Consider the following 27,558-nt stretch of genomic DNA (forward strand, 5'->3'; position numbering starts at 1 on the left):
ATGTTGACAGGAGGCTACCTGCAGTGCACGAGACGGTTCGTGCTGTCTCGTACTTGGAACTTACAGAGCTCCAGCGGGGGTTGTCGCACGCGCAAAAAGACTAAAGTTATTGCTTCGATGCATTGCGGCAGCGGTGGCGAGCCAAACTGGCTGGTGGCATCGGCCCAACGTAAAATCGGTCTATTGGCGACGTGAGTGATAGAAAGCGTCGCAATGGTCGGCATGCCACAATTGGGCCGAATGCTGACTATTACGTCATAAAAAATTTTTTTCTTCGACGGAATTAAGAGTAATGAAAGATCTTCAATTTTGACTGTGCTGGCAGGGTTTATTTCAGAGCGAAATGATATAAAGCTTCCACCATACTTTTTACAAACACTATCGAACTTGGTGTTCGCAAGGTAATGACGTCACGAGAGGGAGCCATAGGAGAGCGCCACCGAAAAATCTCGCCACAAATAGGCCCGTAGCTTTCGTGTTTTTGGCGGCTCTCCAGGCGAGCAAAATAGAATATTTGTGACTCGCGTTTTGAACATAAGTCATTACGCGTCCCCCACTAGAGATGTTTATACTCCATTCCATTATAAATGACAGCAGAGTGGCTGAGAGCGCAAGCTGCATACTTCTTTTTCATTTTTTTTTTTTTATTTTTAGACCTTTTGTTATCGCTCATCTACAGATGCTAAAAGATGCTTTGTATTCGAACGTGGCTTGTGCATAATCGAACGTTAACGCGACGTTTTTTATGGTCGCGTGGATGGTGCAGCCAGCATAACATGGTCGCGTCTTGCAGACGCGCTCACGTTATATTGTCAGGGAACGCTTTCAATGATGTTCCATAGTGATCTTAGCCCGATTGGTTCAGACCCACCCTTTGGAATATTAGAAGATTTAAATGTACCGAAAAAGCAATTTCTGTGGCAACTGACACCGGTCAGCCAATCACCTTGCGAAGTTTGGTCGTCTGTTCATGTCAGAGTTGTGTCCGGCTAGCAGGCAAGAGATCTGGCAATGGTGCTGCTTTCCCATGATTCAGTGACCTTAAAGAGGCCATGACTTTGCAGAGGCGTACTAGTCCTAGTCTGGCCTAAGTGTACTCGCACAGACCGCCACTGATTCAGAAGCTTCTTTGTCGCGGTGACATTGCGGAAATAAAAGAGGACTATTTTTTCAGTATTGCCTTCGCTAAGCTTAATGATGTAATTGTGGGATCGAAACCACCCGCCTGATGAGAGTCGAGCGCGGCTTATGGATTGGACACGAGAGCTGTGTGAGCGCTGGACTTCGGCACGCAACAATCAATGCTCGGCGGACACTCGGTTCAGTGGCTCGCGTCTAACCACTGCGGCGGGGAGAATAGCTGGAGCTCATAATGCGTTCTCTATTTTGCCGACCCCAGCGCGAGGTTAGGATTAAAGTTGGCGGCATAACTTGGGCACCCGGCTACGTGGCCGCTTGTTCTGGTTTTGAGTTGAGGTGATGAAGGATGCTCATATTTTTGAACTGTTTTGGCGACTGTCATTGCCTAGAAGAGAGAGAGAGAGAATAAACTTTATTCAAATCGGCCCAGCAGTTAGAAAAAAATAAGGCAAGTTTATTCGGTTATTAACGCTAGGGTATTATTCTAAATAGTATTTAGTGAAGGTGGAAAAATCGTTTTATGTTCCCTTTAATGTATATAAGAGAGTTTTAGTAGATCGTGCGCTGCGGAAAGCGTGCCCAGCAGCCGCTTGCTCAGTCCATGATTCGAACTGACGGCACGAGCTCCCGCTCGCAAAGCGAAGCTCTAGCGCACTGTCTACTAAAAGTCCCTATTACCGTACAATGTGAATATGGACCGGGTTGTGCATGGCGTATACCAGCAAACGCAAGCACTGTGCGTTTTCTTTAGCGTTGTGTGTTCCACACTGAGCTTGCGCGGAGCGCCCAAACTGCGGTCTTGAATTAGCACATGGCGACGATGGGCAAGCGCATCGTGGAGCACGCAACGCTAACGCAGACGCACAGCGCTTGCGTTTTCTCTTATACACAACACTAAAACTCTTCACTGACTGCGGAGCGATTGTAATAAGCCCGGGATTCATCACGGCCTGCGCGTTTCTGAAGCTGCTAGTGCCATTCCATTTAGCGCTCTCTCGCGGCACCATTTTGTTCGACAGCAGCGCCCTCTCCATACAAGCGGGAAATTCTTCGGGTTCGGCGGGGTAAAACGAGAGAGAGGGCACGCGCATGACTCCGCTAGCAGACGACAAAACGGGAGGTTGCCATTCTTCATCTTTGGGCTGTATCGGCGGGCTGTACGGAACATCGAACACTCGCTCGTGGCTGCCGTTGTGAAGTGGTTCGCGTTCTTAGAATAGTTATGGCTACTCCAAAATCAGCCTAGAGCTCTCTGTTGTTCTACTTCGGTAAATGATCAACTGACATATCTTTTTTCCGCTACTTAAATAGCAGTTGAGTCAGCCGGCAGCACTGCGCTCAACTACTGCGTGTATTGCGGCAGGAGAGCACGTTTTTTTTTTATTATTTTGAGACATCCATTCATGGTCGCTAAAGGCCTACACCAGTACGAACTCTGTAGAGTAAAAAAGGTACAACCACCGGATTCACTTTTCGCCGGAGAGACCTGCCAGTCTGACAGAGTTTTCCCTATTTTTTTATTTGCACGCAGATAACAGCGCAATTGTACTCTGTTAGTCTTTTTATCTAGCATAGTAATACACGGTAACTGGCATACCAAAATCTGCGCATCTGCGCTTGAAATTTTCAAAATGACGCGATTTTAAACAGAGTTTGTACGCCAGCCGGATGCTAGGTACTGCCCACTCGGCGGAGCAGACGACAGGCGGGTGAGAAAGGGAAGGCATTTTTTTCTCTTTTTACCCTCTTTGCTATGACCCTAATGGAACGGTCTATAGTCAGTGAAAATATCTAAATCACAGATCAGTGCTTTCGACCGCCTATAAATAGCTATTAAGACCTTAGACTTGAGCCTTTGCCTACTAGAAGTGAGCTCTTCTCCCTACACACTCTTAATCAAAGTTTACAACACTAATTCTCATTGTCACAATGAGGTTACAAAGTTGCAATGACGTGCAGTAAATATTTTGTTGGCAGGACCTCATACATTTGCCGGATTTTCTTGTACGGAGACGTGTCGTCTAAGTAGAAGGGCCATGCAACGATCCAGCGCGAAATCGCGCCAACGTCGGCGCATTCCAGCGCCAACTATCTGGCAAACATTGGTCAAACCTGTTGGCTTATGTCTGACTATTTAGCAGTGAGTGGTGGCAGATCAGTCTCGGTTTTTAGTTCCTGGGCCATTTATCGCACGACCAGCCAAAGATTGGATACGAAAAATTTCACAGCATCGGTCAGACACCGGCTGCCGACTCGGGGCCAAAGCCCGTTTGCTCGAAGCACTAACCGCGGCTAAAGTTAGCCGCAGTACCTAGAAGAGGGATTTTGATATCATGTGACTGGCTCGGTAGGGATGCGGGGAGACATGGTGGTGCCCCAGTGAGTGAGCGCCGCTCGCTTTGGAACTAATATGTCGTTGTGGTTGCAATATCGGGCGCGTTATTCAGCAACGAATGGTGCAGGAGGCTTTCGCTTTGCCTTACCTCACTTAAACCGCAAAGCATGGGCAATGACATCGCCGCATTTTTTAGATAGTGTTTCGATTCTGGGCACTCCTAAGCCTAAATGAACGCGATACTTGTCGGCATAGAAACGTCTATAGGCCCGTAGCTCTCAAGTTTTGAGCAGCGCTCCAGGCGAGCAAAATAGAATATTTGGCTCGCGTTTCGAACGTGCGTCAATACCCTTCCCCACTACAGTTTTTTATACTCCGTTCCATTCTAAGTGCCAGCGTAGCAGAGGCTACAAGAGCGAGCTCCGAGCTCTTAGTGGCCCTGCCAAGCACGCGAGCTCGTGCAGTGCGAGCATCATTCAGGGGACATGCTTTAGCAAGTATAGCTTCGGCTTCGCTATCCAGTAAAGTGAAACATACAGGCTCACGGAAGCTATGAAAGAGAGCAATAAGCTTGAAGGAATATTTAATGGGACGCTGAGGCCACAAGCTGCATAATGTTTTTTTTTTTGTTTTTTTTTTTTTAGACGTTTTGTTATCGCGCGTCTACAGATGCTGACAGATCTTGCATTCGAACGTGGCCACGTGCAAAATCGAACGTTACAGCGCCGCCTAAATGGTGCTGCCAGCATAACATGGTCGCGTCCTGCGGACACGCTCGCGCCTCCTGCCCGAGAGCAACGGATCTATGGAAAGCGGATTGTTGATAGCACACAAAAGCAGACGGCGTCCAAACAGACCTTGTTTCTAAATTATCCAAGCACCGAGGTGCATGCTACGACTGTAGTTGCACGCGTCGCACGTGCTGGCGTCTGCAGTAGCAACCGTTATAAAGCAAAAAGTATAAAACAAATTTTGCCTTGCGCGCGCTTCGTTAAAACCTTATTACGATTTTTTACTTCAAATCTTTTATAAGAGGAAGGCCAGCGCGCGTGAACCGTAGAATTACACTTCCAGCGTTCTCCTCGCGATGCTTTGATAATTTAGAATAAAGTCTGTCGGTACGCTGTCTGCTTTCGTGTGCTATCAACAATCCGCTTTCCAAAGACGTTGCCATGCCGACAATTATCGCGTTCATTTAGGCTTGGGAATGCCCAGAATCGAAACACTATCTAAAGAATTCGGAGATGTCATTGCCCATGCTTTGCGGTTGAAGTGAGGTAAGGCAAAGCGAAAGCCTCCTGCATTATTCGTTGCTGACTAACGCGTCTGATATTGCAGCTACAACGACATATTAGTTCCAAAGCGAGCGGCGCTCACTCACTGGGGCACCGCCATGTTTCCCTGCATCCCTACAGAGCCCAGTCACGTGATCTCAAAATCCCTCTCCTAGGTACTGCGGCTAACTTTAGCCGCGGTTAGCTCTTCGAGCAAACAGGCCCAGGAGTCGCTCTCAAGAAAAGCCCGGAATGTCCTACGGCATTGACTAATTCGCCAATACACTCTAAAAAAAGCCCGTGCGTCTGCTTTCCCGCACAGCACTCGGAGAGCCAATCACCGCAACTTACGGAGGCAGCTCAGCGAATGACAATGCGGAAACATATGTTTAGACCAAAAAACGCAGTGGCAGTTTTGGCATTAATCAATGCAAGCGTGACGTTTTGCATTGCTTAATGTCACAACTCAGACTGCGTTTTTTGGTCTAAACATGAGTTTTGGCATCGTCATTCGCAGAGCTGCCTCCGTAAGTTGCGGTGATTGGTTCTCCGAGTATTGTGCGTGAAAGTAGACGCACAGACTTTTTAGAGTGATAGCGTATTTCATATAGCTTATTTTAATATAAGAAAAAAAGAATAGATAAAAAACGTTTATTTATGTACACAAAAATTGAGTGTACAAACAATTAATTGAAGTAAAAATATGTCTCGTGGGAAATTAATTTTTTTCAATTACAAACAAGACGCGAAGGGATGCACCCTAGAACTTCTACTTTACAAGCAGCGTTGGCAGTTCTGAATATTTTATTAACAAATATGCAGAATACAACACGAGGAACAACAAAACAAATCAGATTACCAAGAGGGGTGTGAGTAATGCTTGAAAGGAAAACAGCTTTATGATTTGGCAGTGTCTGCACCATTGGCAATATGGATGATGAAACCACAAGTGATAACAGCCCTTGACAAAAACTTTCTTTCGATAGCTAAGAATACATTTAATTTAGCCAATAACAATCACCTATTAGGTTATTCGACCATATCTGTTTCCTACCACATTAAGCAATTTTATGAAAATAATGTACGTACCTCAATTTTTTAAGTTAATATAGCCGAGAAAAACGAAACGTGCGCTTTCTGCTCCCCTAATGTCCAAGGCAGTGCGAACGAGGACTGACCCCGTGGATGTTGTAACCCAAAGTAAAAAAAAGCAATTGTACATGTCGTATATCTATATCTTGTTGATATTTATAAGGCAGCAGGGGGCGTTAGATATAATGTAAAAGGTGACTAGCGTCGACTGAAATTTATTGCAGCTTGACAAACACTACAATGCACGTCCCATAAAACACAGGAACCACCCACTTATAAAATTTTGTGAGCTTCATGTATATGAAGCTTTTATTCTTTTTTTTTTCCGAAGTTTGGACATTATAAAAAAAAACGCTGACATATAAAAAAAACACGTCCTGATTGCAACTTAAACAAGGATAACAAAAGAGACTAATCTTTCTAAAAGAAACAACAATGATAACAACAATAGCAGCAATCAGAAAAAAAAGAGAAGAGCTTGCGTTTGTGGAAGGCACAATTATTGTGGCAGATTTTTGATGCATAGCATGGCTAGGTCACTGCAAACACCGACCAATGCGTCCTTAACGCGCGCCCACCAAGTACGTCGAATTTCGGTTGTATGGTCTAGGGAACGTAGACCCGCCTCCTGCAGACCTGGCAGCGAGAGACGCGGGTGCGGAGGTCGCCCGCCTTGAGCGTTTGCGGGTCCGGAGGGCGGAACATGTCGTTCCGCTCGATAGTGGCCAGCCAGTAGCTGTACGCGGTCGTGTAGTAGTTGCACCGTCCGTGACCGTGACACTCAATGAAAGGATTCGGCCTGAAGTCCTCGAGGCATGAGCCCGGAGACACCAGGGGCTGGCCGCTGCCTTCTGCTCCGGAATCGGTGTTCTAGGGTGAGAAACACAAATAATTCAGGATTAAGCGATTGAAGAAATTATTAAAGACCCATGAAGCGATCTTCCATTGAAGTGACTTTGTACTAAAATCTAGCTAGGGTTCAAAGTTTACCCTGAAGTCCCATTCACACAGCAGCGTTATTTTACGTTTTACGGTTAAATTAGGAGTCATTGGGTCATACCCTTGGTACGTCACGTGCAAAGCTACTCCTTAAATAGGTTGCCACGCTTTGTACGAACCCCTAGTTTTCCGGTGACTCTCGACGCAAGTAGACGTAAGATCCCGTAACGTAACGGACGTAAGCAAACGGTACTGTGCCGAGGGGCCTTAACTTTTATTCAAATAGACTGGCCGTCATAAACTAAACGTCAAGTTGATGATTTGTCTTCTAAAGAGACAAGCGTTTGTGGCAAAAAAAAAAAGAAGCCATGCAACCATTAAAAAAATGAAAACTATTCGAAACTACAGGAATGCGAACTTTGAAGCCATTAATTCTGAATTATCCGTGTTTCTTGATATTTTTTTGAAGGATTTTGATAAACGTAGCGTACAAAATAACTGGGATATGTTTGTAACCAAGGTTAATGCTCTAACGAATAAGTACATCCCTACTCGCACTATTATCTCTAACAGTAACGCACCGTGGTTTAACGTTCGCATTAAACGTCTATCTAACAAAAAAAAAAACGACTGTTCAGGTCAGCTAAACTTTCTTCAAACGATGCGCGCTGGGCCGCATATAAGCTTGCTTCCGAGGAATACGTAACAGCGATAAGAGAAGCTAAAGCAGAGTATCTTCAAAATACTTTAACAACTGACACAAAAAAGTTTTGGCGTGTTATTAACCCAAAAGATAATAACGATATCACTCTCGTCAACAGTGATGGTAATGTCATTCCCTCTAATCAATGTGCCATCGTTCTTAATGATATATTTTCACGCAATTTTTCCGTAACTACAGTCGTCCCATTGCCTAATGTAAACTCATGTGATTACCTTGCAATGTTTCCTGTTATTATTGATCCCAGTGGTGTTGAAAGCGTAATTAGATCACTCAAACAATCTTCTGCCCCTGGTTGCGATTTAATTGACCCAAAATTTTTAAAAAGTACCAGCGTTTATTCTTCTATCATTTTATCAAAAGTTTTCCAACAGTCCCTTGACGATGGTTATCTCCCTGCTGAGTGGAAGGTGGGAAAGGTTGTTCCACTCCACAAATCAGGTAACAAGAATTCTCCCCTTAATTATCGACCCATTTCGCTCACAAGCATCCCGTGTAAAATTTTTGAGCACATTCTGTTTTCTAACCTCGCTAACTTTCTTGAATCGAACTCATTTTTCACACCTTCACAACACGGCTTCCGTAAAACTTATTCGTGCGAAACTCAATTGGTATCTTTCACTCATAAACTAAACGCCATTCTTGACCGATCATCACTCGCCGACTGCATATTTTTAGACTTTTCGAAAGCATTTGATAAGGTGTGTCATAAGCTTTTACTTCTTAAATTAAGTCAGCTTAATCTCTATCCCAAACTTCTTATATGGCTCGAATACTTCCTCATTAACCGTTCTCAGTTCGTTTCAGCTAACAGCCTCACATCTCCCCCAAGTGGCGTCCACTCCGGCGTGCCCCAAGGCTCTGTGCTTGGCCCTCTCTTTTTTCTTATCTACATTAATGACCTCTCTTCTTGTGTTTCTTCCCATATTCATTTGTTTGCAGATGACTGTGTAATTTTCTGGGAAATTTTATGTGATAACGATATAACCACTCTTCAATCTGACCTTAACGCCATCTCTGTATGGTGCAAAACATGGTGCATGGAACTAAACATTAACAAATGTAAACTTATGCGTGTCTCTAGAAAAAATATTAACTCGCCCGTCTACTCTCTTAATAATGTGCCTTTGGACGCCGTATCTTCTTATAAATACCTTGGTGTCCACATTTCATCTAACCTAACTTGGAGCGTTCACACCTCGTACGTCATTAATAACGCTAACCGCATGCTGGGTTATCTTCGACGTAACTTTGCTAAAGCACCTTCATCCCTAAAACTACTACTCTACAAGGTCCTCATTCGCTCTAAACTCGAATATTCCGTTTCGGTTTGGGATCCAAGCCACGAAAACTTGATACACTCACTTGAAATGGTTCAAAATAATTCTGTTCGTTTCATATTGTCTAACTATAATAGAACTGCAAGCATCAGTACAATGAAATCTAACCTTGATCTGCCATCCCTAACATCCCGCCGCAAAATCTCTCGTCTTTGTCTCTTTCACAAACTGTTTCTTCATCCCTCCTTGCGCGCCGAACATATTTTACCCCCCCAATACATCTCATCTAGATTAGATCATGTTCATAAAGTCGGGATTCCATCGTGTAGAACTAATGCATTTTTTCAGTCATTCTTTCCTCGCACATCAGTGGAGTGGAATGGCCTTCCCGCCCCGACAGCAACAATCAAAGATCCCCAGCAGTTCAAGAACGCCATAGCTAACATTGTATAAATAAGAGTCAATTTACTGTACTAATAACCACTGCATTTTTTAACTTTATACTTATACATTGTACCCACTCCCCTCTCTAATGCCTTTGGCCCTGAGGGTATCTGAAATAAATAAATAAATAAACACAATTTTAATCCTCACCTTTTGACACACCAAAATAGTTCCTTATAAACAGTATATACAGATTTACAAATTCTACGAATAAGAACATGTCGGTGACAAATGTTACGTACCATAAAGAAACTGTATCCAGTCCAAATGCCATCCCAGCCTTGAGGACACTCTGGCACTTCCAGAGTTTGGCTGTGTATGGCTATGACCTGCAAAAACATCCCAGTAAGGACAAGAGAAAAAGACCCGACAATTTCAAGTTTGACACTGTGTTAAGCAAATATAGCGAGCATCTTAAAGTAAAGTGTAGGAATGGCCGAGTTTCTTGAAGTTTTTCAAACCTGAGTGGGGGACTCGCAGACACTGCATCGGCTGATGAATTTCTGGATATCTCTTCCCACGATTGGCGTCATTGCCATCGGCATCGGTTCAGGTGTGCTCAGCCAGTAGCTGTAGTCGTTTCTCGAAGCAAAATTGCACACATTGTTCAAACTGCAGAACAGGAACGGCATGGTACTGAAGCGCCGAAGACAGCTACCGGCGCTTCCTGAAATCAGTAAAAATACAGGGACATGACTGTACATTTACTGGTCTCGGGAAAGATCAGGCATATTATAACATTATTGGAAAGTTCTGTTTATGTTTGAATTAAATTACAGTGTTTTTATGTGAATATTGATCTCGTGATTGTGTTTAAATCAGTACCCCGTGGAGAACATTCAAAATATAATGCTGTACACTTCAATAACAACTTTTTAGTACTCCAGGTTGTAACTCAGAACGTAAACAAATATTAAGATCAGGAAACCCATAACTAGGAACTGTGTTTGTGTAAACGCTTTCTTGAGATACTCAAACATATTTTCAAAAACCGTAGTTTTTTTATTATTCCTGTATCCCAGATAGCCTACGACAAGAGGACTGCCTACAGAAATGCTTCAATGTAATCACAGGCAAGCTTTACAGTCATGAAAATCACAAACATGTCTATCCCGCGCGCGCCCTAGCTTGTATGTGCAACCTATTTCATTCTTTGTACACGGTGTCACTGTTTTAAACAGTTTGACGCTTAGGAACCGCAAGCTGTCTTAGATCTGTGTGAACTGTTTGCTTGTTATCAAATCTACAGTTCTGCATAGTGCAATTTTGACACTAAGATTGCAGCCTCTTTTGATAAAGCCGCACAAAGCTTTTATGCGTAGGGTATGCACAATACGTTTGAACGTAGAGTCAAACATATCCGTTAAATTTGGAAGGCAAAATATCAGCCACCATACTTAGCAAATGTCACGTGAGTGGTGAAAGTGTGAAGGCCGGTTCACACAGCCCCGTTTTCTTACTTCACGTAAAGTTAGGGGAGCTTACGTCTGCTTAAGACGGGAGTCACCGGGACATCTGCACTTCATACGAAGCATAAAAAACAGTTTGGAGGAAAAACTTTGCACTCTACATTTGAAGAACGGGTGTCCCTGTGAGTAATAACGTAAAGCTAGAAAGCATAGGGAAACGCGCCCGGTTGAAAGGGTCCTAAAACCATTTGGCGGGGGAGGAAGAAAAGAACGTATTCTACATTGAGAGTTGCGGTTCCACAATGCATATGTGCGAAAAAAATAACAACAAAGAAACCTACTTCCAACAAAAAAATGTTATTTGCATTAAAAATACTCCATCAACACAAAATATACAGTCTTGCCAGATTCTGAGACTGCAGGCACGAACGCAACATTTACGTGATTGAATCTTATTTTAAAAGTACGGAGAATTGAAACGTACCCAAGTCTTGTCCGTGCGCTTTCTCATCTCCTAGGATGTACAGGAGAGAGTAGCCTTCCCAGAGGTTGTACGTTCCCCTCGGGCACTGCGGAACCCGCGATGTCTGGCTGTGCCTCGTGAAGAAGTACCCCCGAGATTTGGCCGGACCTCCTGGCGGTCCTCTGTTGCCAGGGCGACCTGGTGTTCCGACTGTTCCAGGGTATCCCGGGAGACCTGCGTAGCCAAAAACCTTTTCAAGCGAAGCACTTCCGTGGCGCATACGTGACGCTCCAAGAGGGGTGTTTTTATAACTGAATGCAAGCACAAATAAAAAAAAACTGAGTGTTCTTTGATAATTGAAGTTAAAACGTTAAAGTGGCTAATCATAGCTTGACATAACTGAACCCAAGACAGGGGAGGAAAAGACACGTAAAAAGAGGGACAAGCACAGTTTCCAAAGACGAAAGATACTGCGCGTGGTGTTCCTCTTTTCAAATGTCTTCACATTCTTTCCCCGTCTCAGGTTCAGTCATGCCAAGTATGCATGATCTCGCTGCGCGGTCCCTATTCTTCCTATCATAGCCCCTTGACTACCACTTATTATCTTTCGCGTGTGCTCTAATATTCATTTAAAATCATTTTGTTTGTTTCTTTGTTTTTGGTGATCTTGAATACGAGGATCTGATACCCATTCATGGCGTAAATTCGACTGATTATCAGCATAGAAGATAGGCAGTACAATTATTTTTCTATAAATCTAAATGTAGGTTGATGAAGGGACGTGCGCTGTCTTGTTGAAAACATTACCAGGATCATATGAGGCAGCAACAATAATTGAGAATCTAGAAATTAACTTTTTTGATCTATGATTATGATTTTATGCATGTTTAATATCAATATGTGCGACGGTATGTACGACATACTGAGGAAAAAAGTTTGTGTGTGTGTAGGTATTGTGAAATAAATTGGTGATAAGGTAAATAGGCATGTTAATGGGGCACGAAAACGCAATTCTAGAGCTCATTTCTTTGCTTAAACATGACGTAGGTAGCCGTAGAACCTTAGAAACATCAAAGTTTTGTTAAAAAGGCGAGAAAAGATATTTTAAACTGAATCAAACATAACCAAAAACCGCCTGGTTGTTGATTATGAAGCTTCAATGGAATGTCGTGGCGGCATCGGGCTCCGACGGCAGCGCCACTACATGGGAAGTACGCTCACTAGTACTGATTACCTAGGCCAGAACGTGATACCGAAGGTTTGGTGAAGAAAGCCAAAGCCGAGTTGGCCACCTTGGATTCACTCCGACAGCCAATCGCTTCCACTAATTGACGTAACTAACATCAGGGAATGATGAACTATATTTTTCTAAATGTCGCGCGCTGCTTTCAACGTCCTTCTCGCCGAGAGACACAGACCTCTCGAAGTGACCCGGGTTTACGTTGCAGAGCTGTGGCGGTATCCGCCTCTGTGCGCGGTAGTTTTTTTGTGTAAGAATTTAGCGATCGTCTCGATGTCCAACTTAGTCGCCGTCGACGTGCCAAGTGCGCAAGCCTCGTTGGACGAGACCGACGAAAGCGCTGCCGATCCTTTTTTTCATTCGTTTAGAGTTCGCCATTGAGACAAGTTGCGTTGCGAAATCGTTGTGATGCGAGCATTTTTTTTTTGTAGCAGTTTTTGTGTGGTACAGTCGTGTTCACTGTGCTCTGTGCCTTTGCTTGGAAAATCGCGTCCCGTCGAGACCAGCGCAAGCTTCCTCAACGCCGATGCCTTCGCTGTGTTCGTTTAGTGTTCGCTCCTGTGATAAGGAATGTCGCGAAATCATTGTGGAGTATGTTTTTCTTCGCGGTGGCATGACAGTGCTGCGGTCTCACTACAATAAATGTGATGCGCTGCGTGAAATACTCGAATGATGCCACCGCCTTGCTGCCTCACCAAACTCGGCCTACTACAAGATAATGATAAAAAATTCAATAAAATAAAATATGAGGTGATCATAATATTGCGATAGAATATTATTTATAATAACGATGGAATTCTAGTGAAATATTAGTAAAAAAGGCGGCGTAATTACGATATTATTCATACTTCGAACGTACCATTGTCTCCGTCGTCCCCTGGAAGTCCCTTCGGACCGAAGTATCCCGGGGGGCCCGGGAACCCGGGGGGACCGATGTCTCCCGATTCTCCGGGAAAACCGTCCCTACCGGGCAGGCCCACTTCTCCGGGCCGCCCCCGTGGGCCGTCGAGTCCATTTTCTCCAGGATCTCCTTGCTCGCCTTTCAACCGGAGTTCCGCCACCATTGGAGCACGGTCTCCGCGCTCTCCCTTGACACCTTTTGGTCACAAGAAAAATGGTGCGAAGATGGACACGTCATACACGTGAAAGAAATGTTATGTCTCCTTTGCAAACAGCAATGGCTGGCACATAGTAGCGTTTTTTTTTTAAAATTCTAAACTGCACAGTCGTGAGCACAAAGGCATACATGAGTGCTGAAAATATTATGTTCATAGTTATCATCCTGATGCAGTATTTTCTGGGAATGTACCTGGATGATTTGACCAGAGGAAATAAACTTGTATTTATGCTTTCTACACATTCAGAAAGCTGCCTAGAGGATGTTTAGACAATCAAGGAAAGACTTGAAAGCAGTCCTAAGAGAAATACCCCAGTGAATCCTTGGAGGGGTAGCCAATGTTTTCGCTCAAAGAATCCTAATTTCTGAAATACCCTTTCCTTGCAAAATATTGGCTAGCGTTCGGACATTTCAGTGATTTTGATTTTCGTTTGGTCTGTGTAAAAATCGCCTTGTTGAGAAGTAGCATAAGCATCAGTGTCGTTTCATTAGTACAGTTGTTGATTTGTGTGCATTGGCATCTCGTGTAAGTCGTAGAGTATTTGTAATACTCTACAAGTATATTGCACTTTGTAGTAACCTAAGGGTGTAATATCTATTTGCTCTTATTCTGCAATTCATAATGGCCGTATATGTACCCACCGGGGAAACCGGCAGCGCCTTGTTTGCCTGGAATTCCAGGAAGGCCGTCGTCCCCACGTTCTCCCTTGACTCCAGGAAATCCTGGCAGTCCGATTTCTCCGGGATAGCCTCTTTCACCCTTTGGACCATATTGTCCGTTGTTGCCCTAAAATAAATAGCAGAAATAAAATTATGCTCTTATTTTTATGGCGTTACGTCTGCCCATGAAAAAAAAAAAAGAACAGGTTTGTGTAAGACGATAAAATGAAAAGACGTGAAAGTTCACAGATAAACAACCAGGAGTCGACTCAGGAGATATATTACTTAGTATGTATTCAGTCTGTCTCTTAACAAAAGTTGATGAGCTAGCATGATGCGTTCTAGTATTTAATTAATAGAGTGCTTTGAAGTGGGCTTAGAGAGATAGTTTCTATCTATTTGAACACGAGTCCCTAGCAGTTCAGTTATTGTTCACATCATAAAACAATGCGACCACGTTATTATCATGCAGGAAAACGTCTAACATCTGGTTGTCACGCTGCACTTGTAAAAAAAAAAAAAAAACAGTGTTTGGGTAAGCACATAGAAAGAATAACGGACAGGAAAAAAAGTCAAATATCTGTATTGGCGAGGTTTTTTTTTTACTTCCCTTCATAAAGCTTAATATTGTCTTGTTCAATAACAGTCCAATCTACAAATAAAATACTAACTCAACCGCAAAAAAAAAAAAATCTAAAAATATTGAGATTCCGGTGTCCAGCTGATTAGGTAACTGGGACTGGAGGGGATATGGCTGACAAAGCCTATGGGCTAGCTTCCTCGCACACTGTACAGTGGCACCATTCACGTTCTGACAGTTGTAGAAGGCTAAAATGAGCCTTTTTGACCTGAATATCATCGAAGTTCCAAAAGCGAAGTTTGCGTTGCATTAAAAACAATTATCTGCGTACCCTCAAACCATCAATTCCCGGAAGTCCAGGAACGGAGGGACCAGGGTAGCCAGGGTTACCCCGGGCTCCTTTCAGTCCTGGCAGGCCTGGAAAGCCGGACTCTCCAGGAGAGCCATCCCTTCCATCGAGACCTAGGATAGAGTACGAATCACCCATTATAAATTGACGCTAGAGCTCGTTCAAATCCATTTGAAGTTTAAAGGGACAATGAAGGCAATTTCGGACGTCTTTTTGGCGATTGAACTGGGTTTCAGGCACGTCTCAGGCCACGTTGCCAATATTTCAGCCAAAACCGGCGCTTGAGTGCCGCGCAAATCAATGAAACAGTCGCGGTAATAATCGTACCGGGATCGACTGGGGCGACCCTCCGAGAGTTGTGAGAGAAGCCAGGAGAAGCGGAGCTCACGTGACCGATGCGGGGCCAAGAAGCGCGACGTCACAAGAGAGGCGTCAGCGATTGGTTAAACGAGAGACCTGCCCTCGGTCACGTTTTCGTTCGCGATTTTTAGAGCTACTGTTCTAATTTCCGCTTGAATAACCATGAAAAGTATAAATCGGACCGGAAATGATTACTAAATCGTAAATAAAGCAGCATAATTGTTGTTTTCTTTGCTACGCTGGTTTCGCGTTGAGTCTACGTCGACGCCGGCGTCGTAAAATACGAAGCAGTCACACAGGGCCACCCGACGGCGGCGTCTTCTCGGGAACCTCACGTTTGTCGAGAGAACACGGAATTTTATTATTCGTCTGCTTTGAGCGAGTGTTGTTGTCTTGCTTTTGCGATTGCATATGCGGTGGGAGACAACCGTCTTCACTAATATTTGTTAATGAAATTAATGACGGTGTAAATTCACGGGTACGTTTGTTTTCGGATTATTGTGTTGTTAACACAGGCAAAACGGATCAGGTGATTTCCAGACGGCTGCAGGGTGACTTGAACCGAATAGAACAATGGTGTAAAATGTGGAAGATGGAACTAAATGTAAAAAAATGTGTCCATATTAGTTTCACCCGTAAAACTAAAACAAAAGTTGAAACATGTTATTAACTAAATAAAGTAGCCATGCCATTAGAGAAAACAATTAAATGTTTAGGCGTCTCACGGACTCCACTTGGAATGCCCATATTGACGATGTTGTTATGATGGCCGGAAACACTCTTGTATTTTTAAATCAAAATTTAAAGAAATCAACTAAAGCTATCAAAGAGCTCGCCTATCTCTCATATGTATGACCAGTTTTAGAGTACGCCTGCATTGTCTGGGATCCTTCTCAGCAAAACCACATTGTTGCACTAGAAAAAATTCAGAGTTGTGTTGCTCGTTTCGTTCCGGTGCGGTATGACCGTTTTGCGACTGTAACCGATATGATGAAAGGATTGCGATGATTTACGTTGACACTAGGAGGAAGAAATTGGCGCTTTAAGTTTTCATACAATATAAATCACAATATAACTAGCATTATTAGCTATTCTTACTTATTAACTCCAAATTATATCTCCCAAAGAAAAGACCACATTAATAAGATAAGAGAACACCGCACTAAAACTGAATTGTGCAAAACCTTTTTTTTTGTTAAAACTATTAAGGAGTGGATTCCATTGCCCAGCGAGATTGTGTGATCCGCACATTCAGATTTTTTTTTTCTTCAAGTATATTCACCCTCTCCGATAATGCCTGATGGCGCTGCAGGGTCATGGTGAATACAGGATAAAGAATAGGAGCGCTTCCATCATAAGGTGTAAACCAGAACTTGCTGACCGCGTTTCTCAGAGAACATTTCTAAAATTTGCTTCATGGGCAATTTTGAACCTGCTTTATGTGTACGTCGACATGTATGACCGGGAAGAATTATAATTTTTGAAGACCTGTCACCTTGAAGAGGAATGCGATTGTTGCGATAATCAAATAACGAATCATTTTAAAATGCTAGTTTATTATGCTCCCCTTAATTTATGACTTTATATGAATACTCCATGCATTGAATTGATCAACTGAGAATCGAATACGAATTATCATGAATCATATAGCTTGTTTTCGTGATTTGGAACGTCTATTTTTTCGCTCCCCCTCACATATCCAGAAACCCTACCTTTGCGCAATCTATGAGGGTACATCCTAGTAGTTTACTTCCAAGACCACTAATTGTCACCTTGAGATCCCGGGAAACCGTCGTCTCCTTGTGCTCCCTTGGGGCCCATTGTGGTGAAACCGGGGTAGCCTTTGGGTCCATTGTAACCCGGTTGACCAGGATCTCCCGCCTCTCCTTTTGGGCCGGGAATTCCGGGCAGGCCCTGATATCCGGGGTCACCTTCCTCTCCCTTCTGACCAGGGTATATATCTGGAAACGATGATGATGTCTTCATGTGGTCCTCAGGGCATTGAGAGGAGAGTGTCAGGGGATTGACTCTTACCAAAGGCAGGTGCACCTTCTAATCCAGGAAGCCCGGGGCCTCCGGGATATCCTGAAAAAACAAATTCAAGTAGTGTTTTGTAACCTTCCCAGAATCGAATATCGCCCGCTAAGTTTAACATCTGCAATCCCAAAGCCACAGTGAATTTTCGTGCTACGACCAATGCAATATTTTCAATTCACCTACCACATGTAAGGTGGATGTTACGGGATAGAAATAATAAAGTCGCCTGTATAATGCATTCCATTTTCAGTTATAGAAAACGACGTCGTTTTCTTCTTTCTTTCTTGAAGTGCAGCAAGCAAGTAGCTTTTATTGCATTTTAGAGGGACGAATGAGCAGGGTACAGGTATTATATTCTCTCTTTGGGAAATGTAATGGTTGTTTACAGCGCGTGTTCGTCGCGAGATCCAAGATCAAGACCTTGGTGGAGTGAAATGCGCCTTGCGCACGAAGCAGCTCCTGACACAGCGAGGGCAGCTATGGAATACTACCTAGTCAGTTACATCTTTCAAGGAACGAATACAAGGGTTCACCTTGTTTCGTTATGTATGCTTGCACGCATAAAAAATGCCTTGAAAAGTTTATGGACGCATGCTCACCACGTCTTCACCCTTAAACAATGTTTTTACAAGCAGCAGCGCCATCTTGCACTTCTAGGGCTTGAGACATTTCAGACTTTCCCTTCGCCAACCGCCTAAGTGGGGGATATTGTGCGGTAAAGGGTAGAGGGACGGCAGTAAGAAATTGCCAATGCAACGTGGAGTGCAGTTGTGGTGCTGCTGTCAGCTTTGAGGTCTTATCATGATGATACTGATGCTGAGACATGAGCCATGGGAACACTCTCGGCCGCTGAGAGAAGCAAGCGATCGCCGCACTTCTTCCTTCTATCCGACCATGTCGTAGGATTCCCTAGGCTGAAATTTCACAAGACGCTTTCAAACTATACTTGGCTTTCTTTCATTATTCAATCAATATTTACAGCAAATTATATTTAGAAGCAAGACTTGAAGAGCTACGAGTTTGCCTGTCCCTCTTTCCCTAGATTTTCGTCGATGCCGTGACTTTTGCTTGTTTTTGACGAAGGTACCCAGTATGAGCCGCAAGACGGCTGAACCAGGGCGACAAAATTTACTAATAAGAAGTGGGAGTTTTTGTGCCTGCTTCTGAAAAGCCTTCCCCGAAAACACTATTAAAAAAAAAATAAAAGCCGTTTACAGCTCCCTGTAACGCCGAATTAGAGCGCAGCTCTTGAGGAGGAGGAGGGGAAGGTACGGGGAGGAGGGTGTGCCCCTCCTCCTCTCGAGCTCGCCTCCCGTTTAGGGGAAAAGTGTTTCGCTAAATTTAGCGGGAAAATTTTTCGCTAGATTTAACGGGGAAAATTTCCCGCTAAATTTAGCGGGGAAAATTTCCGCTAAATTTAGCGCGGAAAGTTTTCGGCTCAATCTAGCGGGGAAAAGTTCCCGCTAGGTTGAGCGGCGGAAATTTCCCGCTAAATTTAGTGGGGAAATTTTTCCGCTAAGTTTAGCGGAGAAATTTACCCATCATGCACCAAGCGGTTACGCCGACTGCGACGGTGACGCCGCTCAAGCCCTAAACGAACGCCTAAAAGCTGCGCTCTAAAAATTAAAAAAAAAACTATGGCGAAGGTTGTGGTTTTATATAGTCCATACTATATTTGTTATTTTTCTTGCACTTTATATCCTCTGACCCGCAAAGCGGTAGCCCAAAGGGCGAAGTTGCGCGAAGGGTACCTTTAGGACCGGGTCTTCCCGGCGCGCCAGGAAAGCCATCCACGCCCGGCTCTCCGAGTGCCCCCTTGAGTCCAGGGAGGCCTGGGAATCCGTCGTCTCCGGGGAGACCCGCCGGCCCCGGAATCCCTGGCCTTCCTGGTTCTCCCCTGTCGCCCTTGCTCACCTCCGACGTTGGGAGGCCTGGAAGCAGTGCGCGTTGTAGCTCGTTAAAAAAAGAAACTAAGAATTGGTGGCCTTTCATCTTTACGTTAAAGACATAAAAAAAATCTGTTAAATGTACAAAAGTGCCAAGACAATTAAAATTAACTGTTGGGCCAGTTGGGTAAACATCTTAAATACAAGCGCTTGTCCTGTTCGTATCTTTGTTCTGTCCTTGTCCTTCGCGCTTTTTATTTAAGATAAAAAATGCCGAGACATTGTTAGCGCGAACAAGCGATTGCCAGTTTTTACTGTTTTATCTTACACCTGAACGACTGTCATAGAAATTACTAATGTGGCGAAAAGTCTGCACTTAGGGTAGGAACCTAGGCCGTAAAATTTTAGCGTATCAATTTTTGTTTAAATACAACACAGAAAAGAGCCGATGTCGTGCTCGCGCTGACATTGTTGTGTAGTGCAGGCACTCTTCGCGGAATTATGTTCACTGCGCTCTGTGCGATAACAGTGTACGCTACACTACACCATGAACCTGAAATCGGCAGAAACGTGTCGTGCGTCTGATGCACTAGGTGAGATTTTTATTCTGCATGAAGAATCCACCTGAATGTTGAACTACATGTCCTATTCTAAAATCAAGTGTACAATTAATGAAACATATCTGTATGAAGGATAACTAAATACTTATGGTATTTAAGGTTATAGGTTAAATATGCACGATTTTTTTTGTGAAAACAATAGCGATTAAAAATTTCATAATTGTTCGAGATATATTAAATATATAATCTTTCTAATACTCAAACTTTAAAGGTTGTGCTACCATAACTTAATTACATTTTGTTAGAAACGCACAAATATTGCGTGGCATAAATGAACTTTAAGAAACCTTAAACAGATACTGTCATGTATGTATAAACCTACTTCGTTGTGGGAAGGAAAAATGAACGATATGACATGTGTTTGGTACCAAGAAGAGGGGGCTTGGAATTATAATACTGTATTTCATAGTGGTTTTTATATTTAAAACATGCATAATAATCCTAATGCAAAAAAACAAAATACAAATTAGGAAAGAAATTTGGGAATCTTACAGACATGACCTTAAGCAATAAGAAAACTGGTCCAAGGGTAACTGATGAAAAAACGTTGAAAGAAAATAAACCTCATTTAACAAGTTACTTGATTTTTGAGGGGTGGTTCTTAAATAAAAACAACCTGGACTGTGCTATATCTTGGTTACATTGACAATATTATCTGAAGACTCGCTCGTATTTCACAACAAAATATAACCTCCATAAAAAATTCATTAAATCCGTTAAGACCTAATGTTATAAGTTGTCGTTTATAACATATAGCCGAGAAAATGAAGAATAGTCGTACGGATATTAGGAAGTGAGAAGTTTGCCTGACCTTAAAAATTCGAGACATCTTGCTTCAGTAAGGGAAATAGCTCCATTCGTGCACTACACACAAAGACCCTGGGGTCTGTAATGTGCATTGTTCAGCAGTGTAGTAAACAAAAACTAACGCTACTACGCCAGTTTGTATTAAATAGGTAGTAGTGGCTGCCTTTGTTCCGCGCGCGCCTCTATGCGTTAGCACACTCAGTTGAATTCTGAGTTCATCGTCACCATTTCGATTCAAGCGCAGTGTATACATCATCTTCCCGTGTAACTACAGTGTAGCTAGACGTCCCTGCCTGTTTCTCGCGATGAAGCCAGTGTTTTCGTATACAGATTTCTTTAATCTTTCCAATGAAATTGTTTACACCAAAGTATAAAAAAGTAACCAATCCCCCTGGGGACCATAGCCTTCCTCTGCAGTCTGGACCCACGTACCTACCCACGGATTCAAATAGGATCCACCTGAAGTTATTCTAGGAACGTTAAAGCATCTCCGAACTTTCCGTTCAATATTCTGGGCCCATTGGCAATCATCTTGTAAGGCTGTCAGGACAAACACAGTTAAAGAAACACTAGATGAAGTACATGATCAGCGTTATGGGAGTTACCAGGGAATCCGGGCTCTCCGAGTTCTCCTTTGAGTCCGGGAAGACCATCCGGCCCAGCGGGCCCAGCCGGTCCTGGCTGACCAGGTGGTCCGGGAAGACCGGGGCGGCCGGGAAAACCTTCGTCACCCTGCAATGTATTTTTATTGTCCGTTTAGTGATTCAGAGTGCGGAACAAAGCCTTAAGACGAGAAACAATCACCTTTCCACCTAGATCACGTTTCCAGCATCCCAAACTATTTATGTATAACTGCACGAAAAAAAAGTCTAAACCAAGTTCAATTAAGAGTTAAATTTCAGAAAGGATCGATGGGGCGCGGAGCAGATCTTACAACGCATCAACAAATACTTAAAAAAAACTAACCCTAATTAAATTTCGGATATTCAATGTCTCTTTCTATTATTATTATGATTAATATTAGCATTAGTATTATTACATTTTTAATTTATTATTGACTTTCTGGGCGCCGAACATGGTAATATTACTGTATACCGCAGGTTTTGCATGTTCTACATATTTTAAACTTTCCGATTAATGATGTCGACTGTTCACCCTCAGATTTCAATCTGGTATTTATTGTAATACAAAATTATATACAAAATTTCAATTTTGGCGTATTGCAACATCACGCCGAAATTAAAGTCCTATTCATCCTACAATAATCCATATAAAAATAACATTTTTAAAGGGGGCAAATTAAAGTGGCACTTAGTTATGGTTGTCAAGGCTGCATGTATTTTGGTAAAGTTGCGTATAATTTAGTTTTTATTTGGAGATAGGGCTGTAAGTTAACAGCCCTATCTCCATGAAAAACAGGGTTTGATGAACATAAAAACATTATAAATATTACTAGAGCGAAATATTGTATAAACCATAGTACATTTCGCGACATCTATATATTTAGCCAAATAAATAAGTAAATCTTCTGAATGTTCCTTAATCGAAAGCTACTCAAAATGATGCATTTTTTCACTGCGTCATTTTTCACCGAGCATTGCACTCTAAGATAACCTGAATGTGTGCTGTCGGTGTATAAATAAGACATACGACATATTAATTGGCATAGCCCAAACAATACCAAAAATCATTATAAGAAATTTCTCATGAAAGGTCCTTTTGTTATACAATTCGAAAAGCTCTTCAGGATATCACATATCTTGTTGGCATTCGTGTGAGCCTGTGACTGCCATCTATGATGGCAGGAATTCTTGACGCCCATGTCGGCTGTGTGATGGTCGGACTGTTCAACAACCCACGCTACTTCGCCACAGTACTAGTGAAGGTACATACAATACAATGCCCTCTTGCAAAGTGTTTGGCATGCACTTAAATTATCTCAACACGATTAGATTTTTTAGCGATACTTGCACAGGCAAGGGAAGGGGGGGGGGCACTAAGGCCGCACTCTACTGTCGAATGCTTTGCAGGGACCTTCGCGTGACTTGTAAGGTCACAGGTGCCGTCAAGACTAATTTGTGTGGAAAGTAAAGAGAAGGTCTTGAGTTAGTAACTTAGGCTACAACTTGCCTTGATTCCGGGTACGCCTGGAAAACCTGGCCTTCCATCTTCTCCTTCAATTCCAGGCAATCCAGGAACTCCAGGACGACCATCAAATCCGGGGGCTCCAGGAAATCCTTCCTCACCGGATATGCCCTTCGGTCCTGGCAAGGAAGTTTTATTTATATTTTCAGATTAATTAACTGGTGTTAATACATGCTTCTATTTCATAACTTTTCGTTCATATTACTTAACATTGATTATGCAAATTTCTGTTCTTCGTCTAACTTTTTTTGTCTAACAACTATTTCAAGGTTCTTTTTGCGTCTTTGTGCGCCACCAGACTCCAAAAGTTTGTCATAGCAGTCATTGAAAGTATTATTGTCAGGTAAATTTATTGAATGCGTCCGCCAGAACAAATGCTGCACCATAATGACTAATTTATACTTAGCAATCCACATGATAATTTGTGCCTTTTTTCCGACTGAAGGCGCCTTTTGCTTCTGCGTTGCGCATTGCAATCACCCGGATAGTGATGCTGGTGAGTAATAAACTCGCAGATATTGCAACTTGATCTTTCTTCGAGTGTCAACTTCGTCATCGTGTGTCTTTTTCGTTTCTTCTAATACATCAGACAAATAAATGAGAATGCGAGCGTACACCTTGTATATTTTCTGGGGTGAATGATTGCAATTAAGAAAATATATTTTTAATTCAAAAACCCATGGGCATATTTCTATAAATAGGTTTCTAGTTCTTCTTTCTAATATAGTTGCTAATCCATGTAATGAAACAGTATTTACATTTTTGTCATGCAAAAATCACTTTAGGAGAGATTACTCGTATTTTTAACTCAGCCACCATGTTTAACGAAGTGTACATAAATTACTACGGGTATCAAATAAAAAGGTTAAGCCTTTGCTTCATAAAATTTTAAACATGTACTGCATAATATAATAGATCATAACCATTCGCCATTGTGAAAGTTTGATGAGTCAGATTTTGTGCGGGCTATCTTTTGGAAGTTAGTGTCATGCTTCAGAGTGGGTCAAGGACAGTGCTGGGTCTAACAATCTTGTAGAATGCAGTGGCGGAATTCGGCATTACTCTTCTCGGTGGATTGCAGACAATGCCTGAATAGAGTGAATAATTAAAAATTGTTTCACCTTCTCTTCCCATGTCACCCATTTCTCCTTTGAAACCTGGTAGTCCATTTCGTCCTGGGTATCCAGACTGTCCTTTCTCGCCCTTAGGACCCTCTGGAGCATCAAGAGCTCTTCCAGGCTCTCCAGCAAGACCCTTCGGACCAGGAAGACCAGGGAATCCCGGTTGTCCGGGTTGTCCCTCGAGTCCTGAAAATTACAAAAGAAAACGGTCTTATAAAAAAATAATGCAGTAATTTCAATATCTATATTAATTCCCATTAATAACTGACAGCCATTCTTTGAGATGATAGCGATGCCATCGGATGAAAGAGGGGGGGTAGTTCGTTTTTTTGTTTTTATAACAAGCAACATATTAAGTCTTGTAGGGAAAAGCGACACCACCGCTACCATCGGAAGTTTCTTAGGGTCTTCAAAGACAAATATATTAGGCTAATGCAAAGCGGTAGGTTTGAGTTTAGATTATACCTATTGGCACCACCGTACTTTGTGGCTTGACCAACTTTATAACTGGGATGGAAGGTACGATTTGGTCGTTCCGTTATGATTGCACCCACCATTCGAGAGCACTCCTGCACGATCGGACCTCGTCCGTCCACTGAATTGGCTATTATGCGAAGTTCAGCGTTTGGCGTTAGCGGTAAGGATAGTTAAACCATCGGCAGACTGTGTGCACTCGGAGCTTAGTCTTCTGAACCAGAAAACGCTTCAACGACTGCCTCCGGCCTCGAAAAGTGCCGGGGTTCATCTGCGCCCTCGTCTTCGGCTGGAGGGGAGTCGTTGTTCTATGGTTATCTCAGGAGCAGCGCCGTAGTGATCGGCTACTTTCGTGTTTTCTTCTTCAATCCTATGAGCTCTTCTGCTTTTTTTTTTCTTTACAAAATATACTGTACATTGTATTAGCGATGCAGCGATTATTCTGTTTGCCGATAAAGATTACATTTTCTTTTTGAACCCTCTTAAAAAGTTGATTTCTGTCCGGAGCCTAAACAACTTCCAAGCATAACATAGTTTTAAACGGTGTATTTAAAACTTGTCATTAAGCGTGTAAAAAATGAAAGCCAAATTCCGGTACACATAGCTAAATGTGATGAATAAGTAATAAATTTGAACTATCCTTCCCTCAAAAAGTAAAAGAAAATTGTTTATTTTTTATACAAAACGCTTACCAAACGTTTAAGGCCGCAGAACATCGAGAACAACTAAAGTAGTGTAAATTGAGGGAACGAATGTAGGTCGAAAACCATGCAATAGTATTTACCTTCTTCACCCGGTGCCCCATCATCTCCCCGACCACCTTGCGTGGCCCTGTCTCCCCTCTGTCCAGGTAGACCGGGATATCCTGCATTGCCACGTTCTCCCGCCGCTCCCGGCCTCCCGGGGAGTCCTGGAAACCCTGACCTTCCTGCATTGCCCTTGTCTCCTGTTAAAAAAAAAAAAAAAATACATTGATATCGCGGTCGTACCGGTGCGATCAAGGCTGTTAAAGTCACCAGTGTCGTAAATTTCAGTAATTGCAAATATTTTGTGTATGTTTAAACAGCCGGAAGTCAGTGGGCGTCTCGCGACTCAGCTGTAAATAAAAAGTTTATCAATGCAGCACCCCTGTTAGTCTGGGGTCTTTAACGTGCAGCATGCAGTAGTCATACACGACCATACGTAGGTACGAAAATCGTCCAGCTCAAAACGGGCAGGGGTAGGAACTGAACTCTGGATCCCTGGGTTCTGGAGCACGAGCTTCGGCTCTGTACGCACTGCGAGCTGCGGTGCGTTAACACACAACACTCTAAATTACCCGCAAAGCACTCGAAGAGCCAATCTCTGCGATTTAGGAAATCAGCTCAGCACATGATGAGGCGGAACATCTGCTTAGACCTCAAAATGACGTCTGCGCTGTGGCATTACACAATGCAAGCATGACGCTTTGCAATGCGTAATGCCATAGCGCAGACTTCATTTTTAGGTCTGAACAGATGTTCCGCCTAACCATTCGCTGAACTTAGTTCCTAGATTGCAGAGATTGGCTCTTTGAGTGTTTTGTAGGTAAGTACACGCCCAGGCATTTCTTAGAGTGAAGGTCCCCTACACCCCACAGGCTATAGAGGCACAGAGGTAGAATGTGTAAATGTACCTTTGAGTCCAGGGAATCCGGGGAAACCAGATTCACCGGGGAATCCATCAAGGCCTGGTTGACCCTGGTCACCAATTTCTCCCTTCTCTCCTAAAAGATGTTGAAAGATAGAAACGCGAACGACACATTGTATTTAACAATCTCAAATGCATGTATACCTTAAATTGACGAGACAACATATGCAAATTATTGCGCATTACCTCGTGTGCAGTCACGGGCTGACTGCTTGATTCTTTACTTTAGATATGCCAAAAAAACTACCGAGCCTTTGTGTCGGTGCACCTTCGCCTCTTTAGTTATGGCGGGAAAACAATTAAAAAAATTAAATGCATTAAGTCAGGATGAGACAACTAAATTAAATAAGACAGATTAGTTCAAGATGGTACGATAATCTATAAAATTACACCTATCAAAACCAAATAAAGCAACAGATGTATGCTCATGACACAGACAAGATAGAACTATTATAATGCCACTATCACATGAAGCTTTGCTTGATTTTCAGGACACAGGAGAAGCTTGAAGTATAAGAGATAATGTCATTACATCAAAATCACAGATGCCACACAAAATTAAAAAAAAAGATTTATACAGTTTAACCGATGGTTCATGATATGAAAAGCTGTACTTTTTTAATATGATGTCGTGATACGATGTCACGGGAGTTGTATCCATTCGTTTCACTTTTTGTTTAATTAAATTGTTTCATATAATTGTTCCAAGCTTATCGTCCTTCACAGCGCTAAATTTACGAGATTCAGTGCTATAGAAATTCAATCAGTGACTGTAGTTATGGGCCAGCGTTTTCTCTTGTCAGATAAAATACGTCCACCATCGACGACACCGAATGCACACACACAAAAAAGGGGTAGTTGTTGGCAACGTTGAAAAAAGATTTTTGTAATTTCTGGGCGTAGACATCTGTTACACTAGCATAACGCGAAAAAAAAAAAAAGATTTTTTTCAAAATGTTTGCACGATACAAAACAAAAAACCCACCAGGTATTCCCGGGAACCCGTCTCTTCCTGGGGTTCCTGGCTGTCCCTGCCTTCCTGGAATACCGTCGCGACCTCGTGCACCGGGTAACCCGTCGTCTCCGGGTAACCCTTTATCGCCAGGAGTGCCAGGGAAGCCATCCGATCCACGGGATCCCTTGTCCCCTCTTTCACCTGTTGATTGGGCGATCACAAAAACATCGTCACAATCAGGTCTATGAAAATTGTGCCGTAATTAAATATAAATAAACGACCAAGATCTGGTTTTTGTTGTTTTTTGAGAAATCTCAGTTTGGCTGGTTTTGTTATTCATTTCAGTTTTGAGTATGCTCCTATTGAAGTAGGTCTCTTACGTACGACTGTAAGGAAATGTATTCGTTTATTGAACAAAAACTTTTTTTTTTTCTTTTGGTTT

At 42.8% G+C, this 27,558-nt stretch overlaps 1 protein-coding gene across 1 annotated transcript in view; it reads right to left on the minus strand.

The window, feature by feature from the left end:
* Nucleotides 1-5,381: 5,381 nt before the first annotated feature.
* The window catches only part of LOC8034391 (collagen alpha-2(IV) chain), a 98,417-nt gene continuing 76,240 nt past the window's right edge, over nt 5,382-27,558 (minus strand). Inside the window, exons 26-41 of the mRNA XM_029993388.4 lie at nt 27,147-27,317; nt 26,148-26,237; nt 25,278-25,439; nt 24,020-24,205; nt 22,884-23,017; nt 21,359-21,485; nt 19,192-19,371; nt 17,438-17,488; nt 17,176-17,364; nt 15,026-15,156; nt 14,097-14,241; nt 13,197-13,433; nt 11,119-11,331; nt 9,687-9,892; nt 9,468-9,554; nt 5,382-6,711 (exon numbers count right to left, since the gene is read on the minus strand). Of these exons, the coding sequence (XP_029849248.3) occupies nt 6,448-6,711; nt 9,468-9,554; nt 9,687-9,892; nt 11,119-11,331; nt 13,197-13,433; nt 14,097-14,241; nt 15,026-15,156; nt 17,176-17,364; nt 17,438-17,488; nt 19,192-19,371; nt 21,359-21,485; nt 22,884-23,017; nt 24,020-24,205; nt 25,278-25,439; nt 26,148-26,237; nt 27,147-27,317 (2,573 nt within the window). The 3' untranslated portion in view covers nt 5,382-6,447. The remainder of the gene's footprint in view (nt 6,712-9,467; nt 9,555-9,686; nt 9,893-11,118; nt 11,332-13,196; nt 13,434-14,096; nt 14,242-15,025; nt 15,157-17,175; nt 17,365-17,437; nt 17,489-19,191; nt 19,372-21,358; nt 21,486-22,883; nt 23,018-24,019; nt 24,206-25,277; nt 25,440-26,147; nt 26,238-27,146; nt 27,318-27,558) is intronic.

The sequence above is a fragment of the Ixodes scapularis genome, unplaced genomic scaffold, assembly GCF_016920785.2.
Source record: "Ixodes scapularis isolate PalLabHiFi unplaced genomic scaffold, ASM1692078v2 PGA_scaffold3__209_contigs__length_174095766, whole genome shotgun sequence".
Lineage (NCBI taxonomy): Eukaryota > Metazoa > Arthropoda > Arachnida > Ixodida > Ixodidae > Ixodes > Ixodes scapularis.